We start from the raw sequence: 18998 nt of genomic DNA on the forward strand, positions 1-18998 counted from the left end.
TTGTGGTGGCACCCACACCACTACCACGTACAAGCTCTGCAGCTGAGGATGCGGTGGAGATTTTGGTGTCTGCTGAGGACCTAGATCTTGCCAGATCCTCAGGCGCAATGGACATAGACTACTCAGGCATTAAATTGGTGGCAGCAGGTGACTCTGAGGCGTAAACTTGCCTCATTGAGTGTTCCGTGCTTTCCCAGTCTCACAATGTCATCCTACAGTGGAAATCCAGCAGTTTTTTCTGCTGCCTGGCTGAGCTACAGCAGCTGTACACCTTCTATCTGCATTGCCCTCCAGGAAACCTGGCTCCCAGCAATGTGGACCCCTGCCCTCTGCAGCTATAAGGGATATTATATGAACCGTAGTGACTATAATCGAGTGTCAGGTGGAGTTTGCGTTTATGTCCTGAACTCAGTATGTAGTGAACACGTGCCCCTTCGAACCGCTCTTGAAGCTGTGGCTGTCAGGGTAAGGACAACGCAGAAAATAACTGTCTGCAATGTATATCTGCCTCCAGATGGTGCAGTACCCCTGAATGTATTAGCTGCACTGATTGATCAATTCCCTAAACCTTTCCTACTTCTCAGACATTTTAATGCCCATAACCCCTTGTGGAGAGGTACCATGCTTACTGGCCGAGGCAGAGATGGGCTTTGAACAAGGCGGACTGAGGAACTTTCACCTCTGCTGTCACTGCTAAATCTCCCCCACAAGGTAACATCGATCTGATGGTTGAGCAGGTGACTAGCACAATTGTTTCTGTGACAGAATACACAATCCCTCACTCTTTAGGCTGCCCGAGGCGTAAGGCAGTCCCTTGGTGGTCGCTGGAAGTTGCTGAAGCAATTAAGGAGTGTTGGCGAGCTCTACAGTGGCATATGTGGCACCCTTCCCTGGAGCACCTCCTAGCTTCTAAACGGCTCCATGCCCGTGTTCGCTACCTTTTCAAACAACAGAAGAAGGAGTGTAGGGAGAGATACGTCTCCAGCATTGGGTGCCACAGGACACCTTCCCAAGTCTGGGCAAAGATCAAATGTCTTTTCGGGTACCAGGCCCCAACGGCTGTCTCCGGTGTTACCATAAATGGCGTACTTTCCGTGTCCAAGTTGGTGACTCCCATAGTTCCATCTGTATCCAGGAGAATGGAGTCCCGCAGGGCTCTGTATTGAGTGTCTCTCTATTTTTAGTAGCCATAAATGGTCTAGCATCAGCTGTCATGCCCTCCGCCTCACCTTCTCTGTATGTATATGACTTCTGCATTTCGTACTACTGCTCCAGTAGTGTTGTTGCTGAGCGGCACCTCCAGGGAGCCATGCACAAGGTGCAGTCATGGGGTCTCAGCCGCAAAGTCATGTGTCATGCACTTCTGTCAGCGTCGCACCGTTCATCCGGAACCTGCACTTTACCTTAATGATGCTCCACTCACTGTAGTGGAGACATATCAATTCCTAGGACTAGTTTTCGATGCTTGATTGATCCCTCATCTTCATCAATTTAAGCAGAAGTGCTGGCAGTACCTCCATGCCCTCCATTGCCTGAGCAACACCAATTGTGGTGCAGATCGCTCTACGCTGCTGCAGCTCTACAGAGCCCTTGTCCAATCCAAAATTGACTGTGGGAGTGTGATTTATGGTTCAGCAGTGCCTTCAGAATTGCATTTACTCGACCCTGTGCACCATTCTGGGGTTCGATTAGTGACACGAGTTTTTAGGATGAGACCGGTGACCAGCATCCTGGTGGAGGCTGGTGTCCCTCCATTGCAGATCAGACGTGCGCAACTGCTCGCCAGTTATGCAGCGCACATTCATAGTTCCCATGAGCATCCGAATTACTGTCTCCTTTTCTTGCCCATGGCAGTCCATCTCCCACATTGGCGGTCCAGGCCAGGGCTAACAATTGCGGTTCCCGTGCGGTCTCTTCTCTCTGAACTGGAGTTCTTCCCTTTACCACCTCTACTTGTGGTCGATTCACGTACACCTCCATGGTGTTCGCCTTGGCCACAGCTTTGTCTGGACCTTTTGCAGGGCCCTAAGTACTCTGTTAACCCCGCCACTCTCCACTGTCACTGCCTCTCGATTCTTGATGTGTTCTGTGGCTCTGAAGCGGTTTCACCAATGGCTCAATGGCTGATGGGCATGTAGGCTTCGCATATGTTCATGGAGGACATATTGAGCAGCACTCCTTGCCAGTTGGTTGTAGTGTTTTTACTGCAGATCTGGTGGCCATACCTCATGCTCTTGAGTACATCCGCTCATGCCCTGGCGAGTCATTTTTCCTGTCTACTGACTCATTGAGCAGCCTCCAAGCTATTGACCAGTGCTACCCTCACCACCCTCTGGTAGCGTCCATTCAGGAGTCCACCTGTGCCCAGGAACAGTCCCGCCGTTCCAGGGTGTTTGTGTGGACCCCAGGATACATCGGAATCCTTGGCAACATACTTGCCGACAGGCTGGCCAAACAGGCAACATGGAAACCACTTCTGGAGATAGGCGTCTCCAAAGTTGACATGCGTTCTGTCTTACACCACAGGGTTTTCTGGCTTTGGGAGACGGAATGGCGTAACAGCACGCACAACAAACTGTGTGTCATTAAGGAGACTATGAATGTGTGGAAGTCTTCCATGCAGGCCTCTCGCAGGGAATCAGTTGTCCTCTGCTGGCTCCGCATCGGCTATACGCGGCTAATGCATGGTTACCTACTCCGGGGACTGTGCCTCCCAAAAGTCAGTCGTCCACCTCTTGCTGGACTGCCCAGTTTTAGCCGCTCTGCGGCAGGCTTTTAACTTTCCCAGCACCCTGCCTTCGGTGTAGGGCGACAATGCCTAAACAGCAGCTTTAGTTTTACATTTTATTCATGAGGGTGGGTTTTATACTTCTATGTAGGTTTTAGCGCATGTTGTCTGTCCCTCTGTGTCCTCCGCCCTAGTGCTATAGGGTGGAGGTTTTAATGTGTTGCAGAGTAGCTGGCTTTCCCTTTTTATTCTCGTGGTTGGCCAGCCACTGTAATCTGCTTTCATGTTTTACTCTCTTCTGTTTCTAGCATCTCTGTTGTTTTCTTGTCCTCTTTTGTTCCTTTTAGTGTTCGTTACCTTCCCTTCGTTCTTGTGGCTTTTTCTTTTGTTTCTGTTTTGTGTTATATGTTTCATCCATTTTATTCTCATACTTGTGGCATTGTTTTATTAGGAACAAGGGACCGATGACCTCGTAGTTTGGTCCCTTCTCCTGCCTTTAAACCAACCAACCAACTAACCTAAGGACTCTGTTAACCCTGCGGCTCTCCACTGTCACTTCGTCTTGATACTCGACATGTATCAGGGCCATGAAGTGGTTTACACTGATGACTCAGTGGCTGATGGTCATGTAGGCTCTGCCTACGTTCATGGAGGACATATTGAACAACACCTCTTGACAGATGGCTGCAGTGTTTTCACAGCAGAGCTGGCAGCCATATCTCGTGCTCTTGAGCATGTCCGCTCATGCCCTGGTGATTCATTTCTGCTGTTTACTGACTTCTTGAGCAGCTTACAAGCTATTGACCAGTGCTATCCTTGCCATCCTTTGGTAGCATCCATTTAGGAGTCCATCTATGCCCTGGAACAGTCCCGTCATTCAGTGGTGTTTGTGTGGACCCCAGGACACATCGAAATCCCAGGCAATGAACTTGCCAACAGGCTGGCCAAACAGGTTATGCGGAAACTGTTTCTGGAGATGGTCATCTCTGAAACTGACTTGTGTTCTGTCTTACGCTGTACGGTTTTTCGACTTTGGGAGATGGAATGGCATAACAAACTGCTTGTCATTAAGGAGACTACAAATGTTTGCAGTCCTCTTGCAGGGAATCAGTTGTTCTTCGCCAGCTCCGCATTGGCCATATGTGGTTAATGCATGGTTGCCTCCTGAGTCGTGAGGACCCATCTTGGTGCCACTGTGGCTCACAAATGACGGTCGTCCACCTCTTGCTGGGCTGCCCACTTTTAGCCGCTCTGTGGCGGACTTTTAACTTTCCCAGCACCCTACCTTTGGTGTTGGGCAACAGTGCCTCAACAGCAGCTTTAGTTTTACGTTTTATTCGTGAGGGCGGGTTTTATCATTTGATCTAGGTTTTAGCGCATGTCCTTTGTCCCTCTATGTGCTCCACCCTAGTGCTTTTAGGGTGGAGGTTTTAATGTGTTGCAGAGTGGCTGGCTTCTCCTTTTTATTGTCATGGTGAGCCAGCCATGGTAATTTCCCCTCTTGTTTTGATCTCTTCTACATGTTTCTTGCGTCTCTCTGATTTTCTTGTCCGATTTTTGTCCATTTTAGTGTTAGTTACCCTTCTGTCATTCTTGTGGTTTTCTCCTTGTGGAATTATTTTAATCAGAACAATGGACCATTGACCTTGCAGTTTTGTCCCTCCGCACCCCCCATTTTAAACCAACCAACCAACCAATCAAATGCTGTAAAGTTATGTTGAGAGCATTAGAAGAATGGTAGGAAAATCATCAAATTAAACAATCATCAAAGATACATGAAAATGAAGTCCATTTCATAATCACAATACCTGAAATATTCACCAACTCAAAACAGTTCAATATGATGATTCACAAATTAATACATGCAATATGAAGAATAATAACTCATACTCTGTCCAATCTTAGTTCCGTAAATCAAGCGGCAAAAGTTAGTCCTACTCTGGAGCACATTCAGACCTTTCGAAATATGAAGTCCCTCCAAAAGTTAGAGTATTGTTAGCGTCCATTCGCCTCCCAGAAACAATTGCCTATATGACTGAATTGCACATGTTACTGTAGACAGGTCTAACTTCTTCCAGAACTCACCACAAAGTGTCAAATATTGCTCCCTTGAGCTCTTTACTCAAAAGGTCCTAGTCTCCACTTGACACCATAGTGTTCCGCTAATATTTGCTTTTCCATTGGCTGAAGGCTATCTCCACCAAAAATGTGTCATCCTTAAGCTCTACAGACTTGATTTGATTCAACATGACCACCTCCTTGACTAAACTAATATGTTACAATAATATTTAAATAAGAAAATATCATAAACTTCCAGTTACACTCAGGTTATTCACAGTACTTTTAAAAATAGGTTTGTTCATTAATAAATAAGCCAGCATTCTTGTACTAGTGCACTTGTGTTAAGTGATAACAGATTGTTGCTAAAAACTGCTTAAACAATTATTTATGCCTGCCTGACATAAACATCTTCTGGAACTCTTTCCAGTTGTGGTGTCCACTAATCCATGCGATTGACCACTATTAAATTAGCACAGTTTTTTAATATATATTGTAATCGACATTTAAATAACATTACTGGCAAAGTAGTAAACTATTCATTAAATTAAAAACAAATATAACACTATGTAAGGTGCAAATCAAACGATGGAAAATCCAGGATGGAATGTAGCTGTGTGGTTTCAGTTGCCTGAGACTGCAGTCATATGTGTGAGGTGCATTTGCATGAGGGTGTGTTCATGTGTGTATGTTTGTCTTACTGTTGACGAAGGCCTTAATGGCCAAAAGCTATAGTTGTGAGAGCCTTTTTGTTGTCCTTATCTGTGACTCAGCATCTCCACTATATGGTGATTGGCATCCTTCTCACAGTATGTAAGGTGCTCAAGCTATGTTTGCTTGCTGTGAAAATGTGGAGAATACAGTGTTCTGACAAACATTTGCATAATGAAAAAGAAACAAAAGATATTGTAGATCAATACATAACACAGTTTCAGATACATAGCTTTCAGGGATGTTAGCTTTAGGACAATCCTATCATCTGAGACATTGTAAGTGGAAATCGCATGAAGCATTCAAAAGTTGTCAATCCAGAGGTTCATTGTGCAAATGTTTATTCACTATGAAATATTAACTTTTGTAGTTTTAAAGATATTGAAAAACTGTTGTGTCATTGGATGGGATGCACCTCATGTTTGTGGAAGCGCCTAGTTATTCAGATTTTCATTAATATTTGGTTGTAAATTGTTATAGAATCTCGGAGAGCTGTAAGAAGCCATCTTTCAGTTTGTCTCAAAGCCTGCCATTGCTTAGACAATCTCCTGCACAAAGGCTATATGAGTAACAGCTGTGAAAATTCCCAGCTTTTAGATTTTTCCCATTTCCGGTGATGCTGCTATTCCTTGTACCCGGACTCACTCATATCAGTCACCTAGCTGGAAGCCGACGTCACTGTGGCATGCCCTGAGATCTGGGCCCCCTAGCGTTCAGCCATACATAAAATACACCTTATCTCATAGCAATTCTAGGTAGCTGATTAGCTTGCCTACATATGTGTAACGTTACAGCTCCTTGCTTATCTTGCATGTAATGTGAATCCCTCAGCCAGCCCAAGGTCTCAAGCAGCTGACTCCTGTATAAGAAGGATAAAAGAACTGCAGGTGCTCATCAGAGACAAGGGCATAGTCAGGAGTGCCATAGGAAAGTATGGTATGCCAACTTTTTTTCTATATACATAAATGGTGTGAAGAATAGGGTGCACAGCAGTCTGTGACTGTTGATTATGCTGTAATGGTTGGGAAAGTGTCATTGTTGAGTGTCTGTAGGAGGAGACAGGATGATTTAGACAGAATTTGTAATTGTTATGATGAGTGGCAGTTAGATCTATATGTAGAAATGTAAGTTAATGCAGATCAGAATAAAAAAGCAATCCCATAATGTTTGAATATAATATTAGTGGTGTGCTGCATGACACATTTATATTGACATCTGGGCATAATGTTGCAAAATGATAGGAAATGGAGTGAGTAAATAAGGACTGTAGTAGGGAAGACGAATGGTCGAGTTTGGTTTATTGGAAGAATTCAAGAAAAGTGTAGCTCATCTGTAATGGAGACAGTGCATAGAACACTAGTTCAACACATTCTCGAGTAGTGTGAGAGTTTTTGGGTTTCCCACCAGGTCAGATTGAAGAAAGACATTGAAGCAATTTGGTAGCGTGCAGCTAGATTTTGTTACTGGTAGTTTTGATCAACATGTGAGTAGGAATCACAAGTAGTGGTACAATGTACACTCTGCTGTGCACCACATGATGGCTTACAAAGTATGCATGTGGATGCAGACGTGCTCTACTGTTTTGAGTCGTCTCCAGGAGAACAGATATAGTGGAATGGTTGACTTAGCAACAGTCTCGGAGTTGTAACAGAGATGAAATTCTTTTACTCTTGGCAAAGTGCACACTGCCATTCTATTTAAAGAGACCAGTCCTACAGCATGTTAGGAGAGCCTCTATGAAATCTGGAATGAATGAAGAAGAGTGACAACAAAAGGTAGACTTTCAAGGTTCATATCCTGGTCCAACACTAAGTTTTTACTTGTCAGATATAATCAACATAGTGTATCACGTAGTAAGAATAAAAGAAATCCATCTCCATTACTCATTATATTGCATAAAAGTGCACTCATTATAATTACATTTTCCACATATCCTAAATATATATTCTTGTGACAGTGCTATTTAAGTACTACTGGAAATATCTGGTTATTGTATTTCTGACCATTACATAAGAATTTGAAAGCAGTTTTTCTCTTGTTTCAGATGTTCTAATCAAAACAACAGGACAGCAAACCAGCCTGATGTAAGTACAAATTTTTCTCTAAGTCAAAAAATGTTTATGAAGTATTATCTCATATATTTAAGTAAATGGAGAAAATTATTTAACTTCTGGGTCAAATATAGCTACAATACAGAATGTTTCACAGACAGTGTAAGTGGTTCATCCAGTGCAGTGAGGGTGGGATTTGCCAGAATGGCATATCAGTTATAGCCAACCTGATGTGTTAGGAGTGCCTCAGAAGGAATTGAAAGGCAAGCTGGATGGCACTTAGCACTTCAGAGAGTTATGTTAGTAGCATCTGCTAACAGAGCAGTGCACAAAGCAAAATGAAACCCTGCAAGGTAACTGCAATGAATTGACTGACCAGTCCAGATACTATTGCTCAGTGTCAGTAGTGCAACTAGCTATTATAATTTGTGCATAATCGAGATGCTGATTCTGATGTGTGGCTAACAAATTATGGCTGCATTTATCTGATTACGTGAATTCACAGGATAGTTGTTGGAGTTTTGAAAACACTTAGAGCCTCTAAATGATGAAAAAGACATGAGCAGAGTATGTGATTAGTGCAACACAAATTTATTGAACTGATCTTTGTCCACCAAACAGTAAGTTCTGGTAGATTTATGAACAATAAACAGCAAACTTTTTCAGGGAACTAACAATTAATTAAAGGACTTTGGTTAATTCATGCAGTACAGTTCAAGAGCACACTACCGATGCACTTATGACAGTATTATAAGGATAGTTCTGTTCCATTAATAATTACTGTTGAGGAGCAAATTGTTGTTGAATAATATTAGAATACTGTCACATTAGCAGTTCAAATGTTTGGTGATTGCTGTGAATATTGTACAGCATCAGGATAATTTTTTGATTTATCTTATTCTTCCATTGAACTTTGCTATGAATTTTATCATGTAGTATCGAACTCCTTTAGTTTTACAAACCACTGATGCTGATGAAGTTGTACAAAATAAAGGTGTAAACTGGATTTTGTGGCTTATTTTTACTCCTTAAGTTTGCATTGTTCGAAAATTGGAATTCTTACTGATGTGTCGGCAGCTGGGCCAACACCTTGTAGATAGAGGTGGCTTAAAAAGGCACGCTGACTAACGCAGACGGGCGTGAAGTACTGGAACAGGATACGTAATTAATGCTATGAAGAAAAGAACAGAGCTTCTCATATACTTATCTTTAATTTCTTCTTGTACATCTCTATGGTGAACACAAGTGAGACTCTAATTACAATCACTGTAAGGCTAATGGCGCCTTGCTAGTTCGTAGTCATTAACTTAGCTGAAGGCTATTCTGTCTCTCGGCTAATGAGAGAGAAAGGCTTAGTACGTCTAGTCGCTAGCTCTGTCGTCCATACAACTGGGCTGAGTTCGAGTCAGTCTCTCGAGACCTGCCTTGTGGTGGCGCTAGGTTTGCGATCACACAGTGGCGACACGCGGGTCCGACATGTACTACAGGACCGTGGCCGATTTAAGCTACCACCTAGCACGTGTGGTGTCTGGCTGTGACACCACATTCCTCCCCCGCAAATCGGCGAACGGTCGTGAGATAAGGCTTCCGCCCGCCGTGGGGAGGACCCCATGTTGACGTATGCGATGAGGTGGGGAGCCTAACAACAGGCGAGGCTGTGCCACCCGCACCCGGTCATTCGGTCCGAGGGGAGCTAGGAAACGCCTGAAAACCTAGTCCAGGGTGCACGTCAACATGCGGTTTATGCGCCCGTAAAGAGACAGGAGGGGCCGAAGGGTCGACCTCCATGTGGTCGGAGAATCCGACGCGCGATGACGACATCTGGTCCGGAGCGGGCAAGAGTTCCATGGCGGAGGACAGCTGGTCACACGAAGCGATCGGCGGCGCGTGACCCAGGGAGGCGCGTGGCGGCTGCAGCGAAGCGTCCACTGCGTGCGGCGCCGGAGGCGGCTGCGGCGGCTGCGGCGGCTGCGGCGGCTGCGGCGGCGCCATGAGGCAAAATGGAAGGCAGCGTCGGGAACACCTGGGGATGAGGCGAGCCAGTAGATGGGTTCAAAATGGTTCAAATGGCTCTGAGCACTATGGGACTCAACTGCTGTGGTCATAAGTCCCCTAGAACTTAGAACTACTTAAACCTAACTAACCTAAGGACAGCACACAACACCCAGCCATCACGAGGCAGAGAAAATCCCTGACCCCGCCGGGAATCGAACCCGGGAACCCGGGCGTGGGAAGCGAGAAGTAGATGGGTCCCCAGGGTGCTGACCTGACGGCTCCGTCGCTGAAAGCAGACGGGGAGCGGCAGAACCCGGGCGACGACAGAGGCGCAGCTGATTGAGATGCCGACGCACCTCACCAGAGGCCCCCAAAACCAAAAACATCGCACGGCCGAGGCAGCAAAGAATGCGCCCTGCGAGCCAACGCCGTGAACCGCGATAGGTGCGATAGAAGACAATGGCGCCAGGAGCAAAAGCAGGAGTCTGCCGCTGCACAGGAACCTGATGCGGCGGATGCAGCAAAGACATCAAGGTTCGATGAGAACGACCATGGAGCAACTCAGCCGGCGAGCGACCATCGCGGGGCTGAGAGCGATATGAGGACAAAAAGAGCAATAATGCGTCCTCCCGAGAATGCGACTCTTGCAATTTCAGCATCTGTGACTTGAAAGTCCGGACCAATCGTTCCGCGGCACCGTTGGACTGAGGCGAAAACGGCGCGGACGTCAGATGTTGAATACCATTGGCCTTGCAGAAGGACTGAAATTCTGCGGACATGAATTGTGGGCCATTGTCGGAAACAATAGGCTGCGGAAGACCTTCAATGCAAAAGATAGCAGACAAGGCTTGGATTGTGGCAGAAGACGTCGTGGAAGACATCCTGACAACAAAAGGAAAATTACTGAAAGCATCGACCACAACCAACCAACGAGCATTCCAGAATGGACCAGCAAAATCGATGTGCAAGCGTTGCCAAGGGGAAGTGGCTTTCGGCCATGCAAAGAATTTCTGCGGCGGTGCGGATTGTTGTTCGGCACACGCCACGCAAGAGGAGCACATATTCGTAATCGCAGCATCGATTCTGAACCAAGTACAGTGCTGACGAGCAAGTTGTTTCGTACGCACTATACCCCAATGTCCGTGGTGAAGAAGCCATAAGACAGAGGACTGTAACGAACGTGGGACCATGACTCGGGACTGATCATTATCAGAACGCAACAACAAAACACCACGTCGTACAAAAAGTCTCTCCTTGTGAGCAAAAAATCGGCGAACCAGTGGATCCTCGATCCGTGACTTGGACAAGGGCCATTGCGTAGCAACAAAACGCAAAACGGGAGCAAGGACAGGGTCAGCAGCTGTGGCTGTAGTGACACAACGAAAATCAATCGGAAACGATGCGACCACGTCATCGGTTTCCGCATCAATGAACATGCAAGCAAGTTCGGAAGAATCGAATGCTTTATCCTCAGCAACAGGCAAACGGGACAACGCATCAGCGTTTCCGTGCTTAGCAGTGGACCGATACAAGATATCGTAGCGGTACTGCGAGAGAAAAATAGACCAGCGAATGAATTTCTGCGCTGTACGCGGAGGTACCGGCTTGCTCGGATGAAAAAGCGATGTCAAAGGTTTGTGGTCCGTGATGATGGTAAAGTGACGACCATACAAGAAATCGTGAAACTTAGTAACACCAAACACGAGAGCTAAAGCCTCTTTCTCGATCTGTGAATAATTTCTTTGCGCAGATGAGAGCAATTTTGACGCAAAGGCAATAGGGCGATCATGCGATCCATCTTTGTGCGCAAGCACAGCACCGATCCCGAAATCCGAGGCATCTACCATCAACAAAAGGGGTTTCTGGGGATCGAACGGCGTAAGGCAAGTATTTGAAAGTAACGCCGATTTCAACTGGCAAAAGGCGCGTTCGCATTCCGTCGTCCAGACGAACGGAACACCTTTACGGCGTAAGCGATGAAGCGGAGCTGAAATGGAAGAAGCATTGCGCAGAAATTTATGATAATAATTGATTTTACCCAGCACACTCTGTAGTTGCTTCAAGTTCTGCGGTGACGGCAAATCCTGTATGGCACAGAGGTGCTCTGGACTCGGATGTATTCCTTGGGCATTGAGGACATGGCCCAGGTAGGGTAAATCCCGAGCAAAAAACACACATTTGTCCTTCCTCAAGCGAAGACCATTTTGTCGCAAGACCTGAAATAAAGTTAGGAGATTTTGCAAATGTTCGGCCTCTGTCTTTCCGGAGATCACAATATCGTCGAGATAGTTCGCAGCAGTAGGGACCGACGCACAAACAGTTTGTAAATATTGCTGAAACAATGCAGGTGCGGACGCACACCCGAATGGCAGTCTTTTGAAGCGATACAAGCCAAGATGCGTGTTTACCACCAAGACGCGCCGGGATTCTTCGTCCACCGGTATTTGCAAGTACGCATCTGCTAGGTCCAACTTTGAAAAATATTTTCCCGGGCACAGTTTGTCAAAAAGATCTTCCGGGCGGGGCAAAGGAAAAGTAGCAGTCACTAGTTGTGGATTCACAGTTGCTTTGAAGTCCACGCAAAGTCTCAATTTTCCGGAAGGTTTTGGCAAAATTACTAAGGGTGAGGCCCAGAGAGAAGCCTGCACACGTTCAATTACACCTTGAGATTCTAAATCGTGCAATGTTCTTGCGACCTCATCACGCAATGCGTGGGGAACATTGCGCGCTCTGAAAAACTTCGGTTGCGCGTTTGCTTTCAGTTCCAAATGTGCTTCATAGTTCTTAGCGCAACCAAGGCCCGGTGCAAAAATGTCCGCAAATTCTTCACATAGACTAGAAACACTGGCAGAAGGCACAGTCGGAATCACTGAGAGGACCTGATTTACTATAGACAAATTAAACAACTGAAATAAATCTAAACCAAACAAGTTCACTGCAGTAGAAGAACGAAGAACGTAAAATGACACAAGTTTTGTTTGTCCCTTGTATGTTGCAAGAAGGCTGCACTGTCCTAACACTGGTATTTTCTGGCCTGAGTAACTATTGAGCTGAACATTTGCGGCACGCAACGGAGGTTTGCCCAGTTGGTTGTACGTGTCGTGATTGAGCAATGAAACTGCAGCTCCGGTATCGAGCTGGAATGGAATCACTTTGCCTGCAAAGTCTAAGTCTACAAAAAGTTTATTGTCCTGTTGACGACAAAAGCGACTGTTTCGTGCAACTGGAACAGACACTGGGACAGAATCACGTGCGACGTGACGGGACTTCCGTCGACGGCGACGCACACTGTTTGTGGAATGAACACTGTCACCGGACGGGGTGGAATGAACTACATGAATATCCATGGGCGAAGGTTCACGAGCCTGAGTTTCCTTGGTTCGATTCCGGCGCGAAGCAAAGGGCCTGGAATTGGTGTGAGTGTCTGATCTGAGCTTTTTCTGGCAAACAGTTTGGACATGTCCTTTCTTATGACAGTAAAAGCAAATAGCTTGGCGTGACGGGCAATTTTCACGCGAATGTCTAGTTGCACACCGCGGGCATGATTTCACTGCATTAGCTTGCTTACGCGGCGCACGTGTTTGCGAGCTAGGCTGCCGCTGAGCGTCCCGTGCAGCGGGCCCGGCGGGCCGGTTAATGTGACACACTGCCGGCGAAGTTGCAAATGAGTCCTGAGCAAAGTCAAGTGTGTCTTGCCTATCCAATATGTCTATCACTTGTTGAAGGGAGGGATTAACTAGTTTCAAAATCTGTTCCCGTATGCGAACATCAGAAACGTTCTGTGCTATTGCATCACGCACCATAGTATCTGAATAAGGAAGTCCACATTCGCATTCAAACGCACACTCCCTACTAAGTCCTTGGAATGTCGCAACCCACTACCTATTAGTCTGACCGGCCGTACGTTTTGTACGAAAGAACGTATACCTTTTTGCAACGACATTTACTGTTTCCCTGAAATAGGCATCTAAAGCAGACAAAAGTTCTTCGTAGGACAGAGTTGCTACGTCGCGCCGGGGAAACAACTTCACTATCACTCGGTAGGTGGACACACCGACACAAGAAAGCAAAAATGGCTGCCGCTCATTACCTTGAATTCTGTAGGCTGCTAGGTGGAAGTCGAACTGACGGGACCACTCATGCCATGACTCGTGGGTTGCGTCAAAGGGTCTGAATTGAGGTGCAACAGCATGTTGTGGCGGCGGTAGCGATGAAGCGGCAGCGGCCGCATCGGTGTGCAGTGCACGTTGACCTTGGACGAGCTGTCCAAGAGCATCCAATAACGCCTGCGTCTGCTGATTCTGCAAGCGATAAAATTCGGGCAGTACATTTGGAGATTGTGGCGAAGCCATGACACAAAGAAATTAGGGTAAAGTAAAACACAAGATCCTTTGTAGACTCGTCGCCATGTGATGTGTCGGCAGCTGGGCCAACACCTTGTAGATAGAGGTGGCTTAAAAAGGCACGCTGACTAACGCAGACGGGCGTGAAGTACTGGAACAGGATACATAATTAATGCTATGAAGAAAAGAACGGAGCTTCTCATATACTTATCTTTAATTTCTTCTTGTACATCTCTATGGTGAACACAAGTGAGACTCTAATTACAATCACTGTAAGGCTAATAGCGCCTTGCTAGTTCGTAGCCATTAACTTAGCTGAAGGCTATTCTGTCTCTCGGCTAATGAGAGAGAAAGGCTTAGTACGTCTAGTCGCTAGCTCTGTCGTCCATACAACTGGGCTGAGTTCGAGTCAGTCTCTCGAGACCTGCCTTGTGGTGGCGCTAGGTTTGCGATCACACAGTGGCGACACGCGGGTCCGACATGTACTACAGGACCGCGGCCGATTTAAGCTACCACCTAGCACGTGTGGTGTCTGGCTGTGACACCACACTTACTATGTTATTACCAGCTGAAACTGAGTCTCAAAGTTTCCTCTTTTTCCTAATAATGTTAATGTGAGTAAACTAAACATAAAGACTTACCAAACTGACATTCTCTCTCTCTCTCTCTCTCTCCTCTCTCTCTCTCTCTCTCTCTCGCTCTCTCTCTCTCTCTCTCTCCCCCCCCCACCCCCCCTCCACCTTCCACCCTCTCTCTCCCCACCCCCACCCTCTCTCCCCCTCCCTCACTCTTTTGTACAAAAACTGTTGCCATATTAGAATATAGCCTTCACATTTCTGTTGCAATTTCCAAATGTCCTGTTTTGCTTTCTTAAGGAATTACCTAGAAATGGAAGTAAGGCAGTTAACAAATCATATTTTATTGTTATTTATGGTGTTTCAACAACAAATTCTTTCAGTACCAGTTCTAAAGTCAGTAAGAGAAGTTATTATAAAGTTGTGTTCTTACTACATTATACCTACCAGAGATAAACAGTGATTAGGACTTAGGCAGACTAAATAACTAAATGCCCCACTTCAGGTTAAGACATAAATTATATCTCCTTTACATGAAACCCTAGCATCTCTTCATGTATAATTTGGCTAGCTGTCTATAATGATTTGAGTAAAGTTTAGTAGTACGTAACTATAAACAACTGAGAAAATGATGAGTTTTAAGTGTGTCTCAATAAGTTTCACCTAATATTTAATCTTCACACATTTATTTAACTGAATTCTATTTAAGTCAGTTCTTTTTAATGGTTCCAGTGCTCTTCTTCATCTGGAAGTGTAAAAGTAGCACGCACACCAACTGATTACACGAATGAGGCAGATTTACGACCGGTAAGTAGTTTTAAAGATCTTTTTCTATCCATAGTAGTTTATAATTTGCACACCATTCAATTTTGTATGGAAGCAGACAGTATTATAAATAAAACCATCTACTCACATTGCATAAATTTTGAGTGATGGAGATATGCAGAAAGCCCTGCCAAAGTCTTCAGACAAAAAGTATCCTCCTCATCTCATCCTTAAACATATCTTCAATGACATATACCACAAACATAACAAATATCTGTAACAAAGGAGCATGATCTCATCTTACACTGATCAGACGGAACATTATGACCACCTAAATAATAGCCAGTATGTTCACCTTCGGCATGAATAACAGCAGCAATGTGTCATGGCATGGAAGCAATGAGGCCTTTGTAGGTCGCTGAAGGTAGCTGGCACCACATCTGCACACGCAAGTCACCTAATTCCCATAAATTCCATGGAGAATGCCAAGGAGCTCTTTGCCACATTCAATCACGTCACAGTTGTGTTTGATCGGGTTCATATCTGGTGAGTTTGGGAGGTCAGTACATCAACTCAAAGTTGCCACTATGATCCTTGAACCACACCATCCCATTCCTGGCCTTGTGAGGTGGTGCATTATCATGTTGAAAAATGCTACTGCCATTGGGAAACATTATCATCATGAAGAGGTGTACATAGTCTGCAACCGAAGTATAGTACTCCTTGGCCATCATGGTGCCTTGCATGAGCTCCACGATACCCAAGGATGCTCACATGAATGTTCCCCAGAGCATAATGAAGCTGCCACCAACTTGTCTCTTTCCCACGGTGCAGTAGTGGAGGCACTGCTCCCCTGGAAGACAATGGCTTTGCATCCTCCCATCGGCATGATGAAGAATGTATCAGGATTCATCACACCATATAACACTCTGCCACTGTGCCCATGTTTAATGCTGGTGATGGTCACATGCCCATTTCAGTTATAGTTGCCAGTTTTGTAACATTAACATTGGCACATGTGTGGGTCATTGGTTGTGGAGGCCCATCGTTAGGAGTGTGCAGTGCACTCTGTTTTCAGACACACTTGCACTCTGCCCAGCATTAAAGTCTGATGTTAGTTCCGCCACAGTCCACTGCCTGTCCTGTTTTACCAGTCTTCCCAACATACAACATCCAACATCTGTAATGAGGGTTGGCTGCCCAACCCATAACATCTGAATGTGGTTTCACTAAGTGTTGAAGACACTCACCAAAGCACCCCTCGAACACCCGACAAGACATGCAGTTTCTGAAATGTTTCTGCTGAGCCTCTGGGCTATCACAGTCTGCCCTCGGTTAAACTCAGATAGATTGCACACCTTCCCCATTTTACATACGGACAGCACGCCCACTGATAATACCTGTGCCGTGCGTGTTCTGACTAGCGGTCATTCCTCACCGGGTGATGCTACTGTGGCCTGGATGGGTTTATATTGATGGTTGGTCAGTGGTCATAATATTCTGGTTGGTTAGTGTATGTCACTGTTCCACTGTTCCTGTACGTAAACTCTATGGCAGGGCTTGAAATAAGGACACTCTTGTGCATAATTTTTCATACAGTCTGTCCTTTCAAAAATGGTAGCTTTCTATCCAACCAATTTTCAACCATTCCTTTAAAAGTTATATCTCTGTGAAAGAAGTGAATGAGGGTTGTGTCCCAAGGTTCCAACTAATATTGCCTAATCAGTCCTGTCACTGGTATATCCTTTCACCTCACATGTAAGAGTAATGATGGAAATGATCATGCCATATAGTGACCTTGCTGCAACCATCATGCAGCTTTCTTTGTTAGTGTGATCATCTACTATCTGTCATCTTGTATATATTGTCACATCATAACCACACACAAGCCCAAATATAAAAACAGCATCATCAGCGAAGTACAACACTTATCACTGAAGTCATGTTTATTATAAACACCAACACATAACCAGAATAGAACTAAACTCTTTTGTGGAAAGTAGTGCTATTTATAAAAAGATTGAATATTCCAGAATGTACAAATATTTCAGGCATAAGAAATTTTTGAGAACCTTCCAGAAATGGTAAATACTAAATAACTGCTTGGGGTCAAAGCAAGTCAGTGACACTGACACTGCATGAATCGCTGCTCACGGCGTACAGTAGTGGAAATCACTATGAGGGCAGGGTTCTTACAAAAGTAGTAGTACAATGTCTGCAGCATACCATATGGAATTTATTATGAAAGTAGTAGACACATAAAAGGCATAAGCAGTGGTGATGGATTTACATAGCTTCTTTCGCAACATGAGTAACAGAATAAGGTGATTGCATTTCCTGAATGGAAATTTGTGTAAAGGCACTCAGTGTACTGTTATGTTATTGCACTGTTAGTACTTTGTCCAACCTTTGTTCTTCCTCATTACCTCAAAAATTCTCATCATTGATTTTGTTAGGGTTCGTAATTCTTACAGTGAAATTGTCACCCGCATTTCTCATATCGCACCTTTCAGCTCACTTATGGCTTCAAATTGCCTTCCACTGCAATAAACAAGCATTCCAAAAATTCCCCAGCAGTTTTACAGGAGATTCATATCCAGGCTACGTGCAGGTGAGGGTAAGATATCAATATCTTTAGCTTCAAAGCACTTTTGGGTGTAACAGAAACATGCACAGATGCTTTCTCTCTATGAAACATTAGACTTTCATTCCCTAGGTCCTCATACATTAATCAGTTCTGTCTGTAGCAGCTCAGTGTACATGTTAGAGTTCATTGTAGTGTTCAGCCAAGCAGTGTGTGATTTACCTATAGTGCAGAAGACTGCTCAAATCATAACACTTCCACCACCAAAATTTATGCCCATTCTTACCTGCTGCTCTGTTTTCAGATCATGCCAATATTATTGAAATCCATTCAGCACATCTAAATTAGTCTTCTTCTCATCACTGAAGATCACATTATCCCATTCTGAAGTCCATGACATATGTTTTTCAGCCAGCTCCAGTGTAGCCTGTTTACACCTGAGCGTTAGAGCAGGTTTTTACAGTCTTTTCTTGAATTCAGGATGTTTGTTATTTGACACAATTTGTCACACATGTGTGGCAGTCACTCACAACTATAAATCAGCAACAAGTTGAGAAGAATAATGATTTGCGGCCCTTGCTTTGTGCAAAAGGAGCTGTTTCGATTTCTCATATAATTTTCTATTTAACCCATATTTTGGATTGTGTGCCCAATCTAATGAAATTCAGTCACTGTACTTGAAGAGTTCAATTTCTTGGCAATTTGAAGATTAGAGAGTCCCATTTCCTTGTACGCACCAGTTTTTGCATTTCATCTCATGGAAACTGTTTTCCAGGTGATATTTTCACAATTCTGGTTTATGTACACAACATGCACTGTCACTAATGGTGTCTTATTCTATCTGCAGTAATGGAACAGATGCACACACTAACACTACACAGAGCTGACTGCCTTTATACTGAGTTCCACCCTCTACCATATGAATCTTTGACATTATTATACACTCTACTACTGACAGCAAATGGGACACTATTTGACTGCATTTGTCAGTATACTGCGTTACTGGATCTCATACTATTGCAATTACTCTGTGCACAATTATTACAGCTGACAATGATAATTTTCCTACAAATATCCATGCCTTTATACTGATTTCCACTACTGCTCTCTCTCTCTCTTGGTGTAAGAGCAACCCACTGTTTCAGAAGACCTCATCAGAACTGACTACAGCACCCCTTGGTAATGCTC

General features: G+C 44.8%; 1 protein-coding gene across 1 annotated transcript in view; it reads left to right on the forward strand.

The window, feature by feature from the left end:
* The window catches only part of LOC126249570 (uncharacterized), a 312366-nt gene that overhangs the window by 231398 nt on the left and 61970 nt on the right, over positions 1–18998 (forward strand). The window contains exons 7-8 of the mRNA XM_049951235.1: positions 7542–7581; positions 15194–15268. Coding sequence (XP_049807192.1) covers positions 7542–7581; positions 15194–15268 — 115 coding nt within the window. The remainder of the gene's footprint in view (positions 1–7541; positions 7582–15193; positions 15269–18998) is intronic.

Source organism: Schistocerca nitens, chromosome 3 (assembly GCF_023898315.1).
Source record: "Schistocerca nitens isolate TAMUIC-IGC-003100 chromosome 3, iqSchNite1.1, whole genome shotgun sequence".
Lineage (NCBI taxonomy): Eukaryota > Metazoa > Arthropoda > Insecta > Orthoptera > Acrididae > Schistocerca > Schistocerca nitens.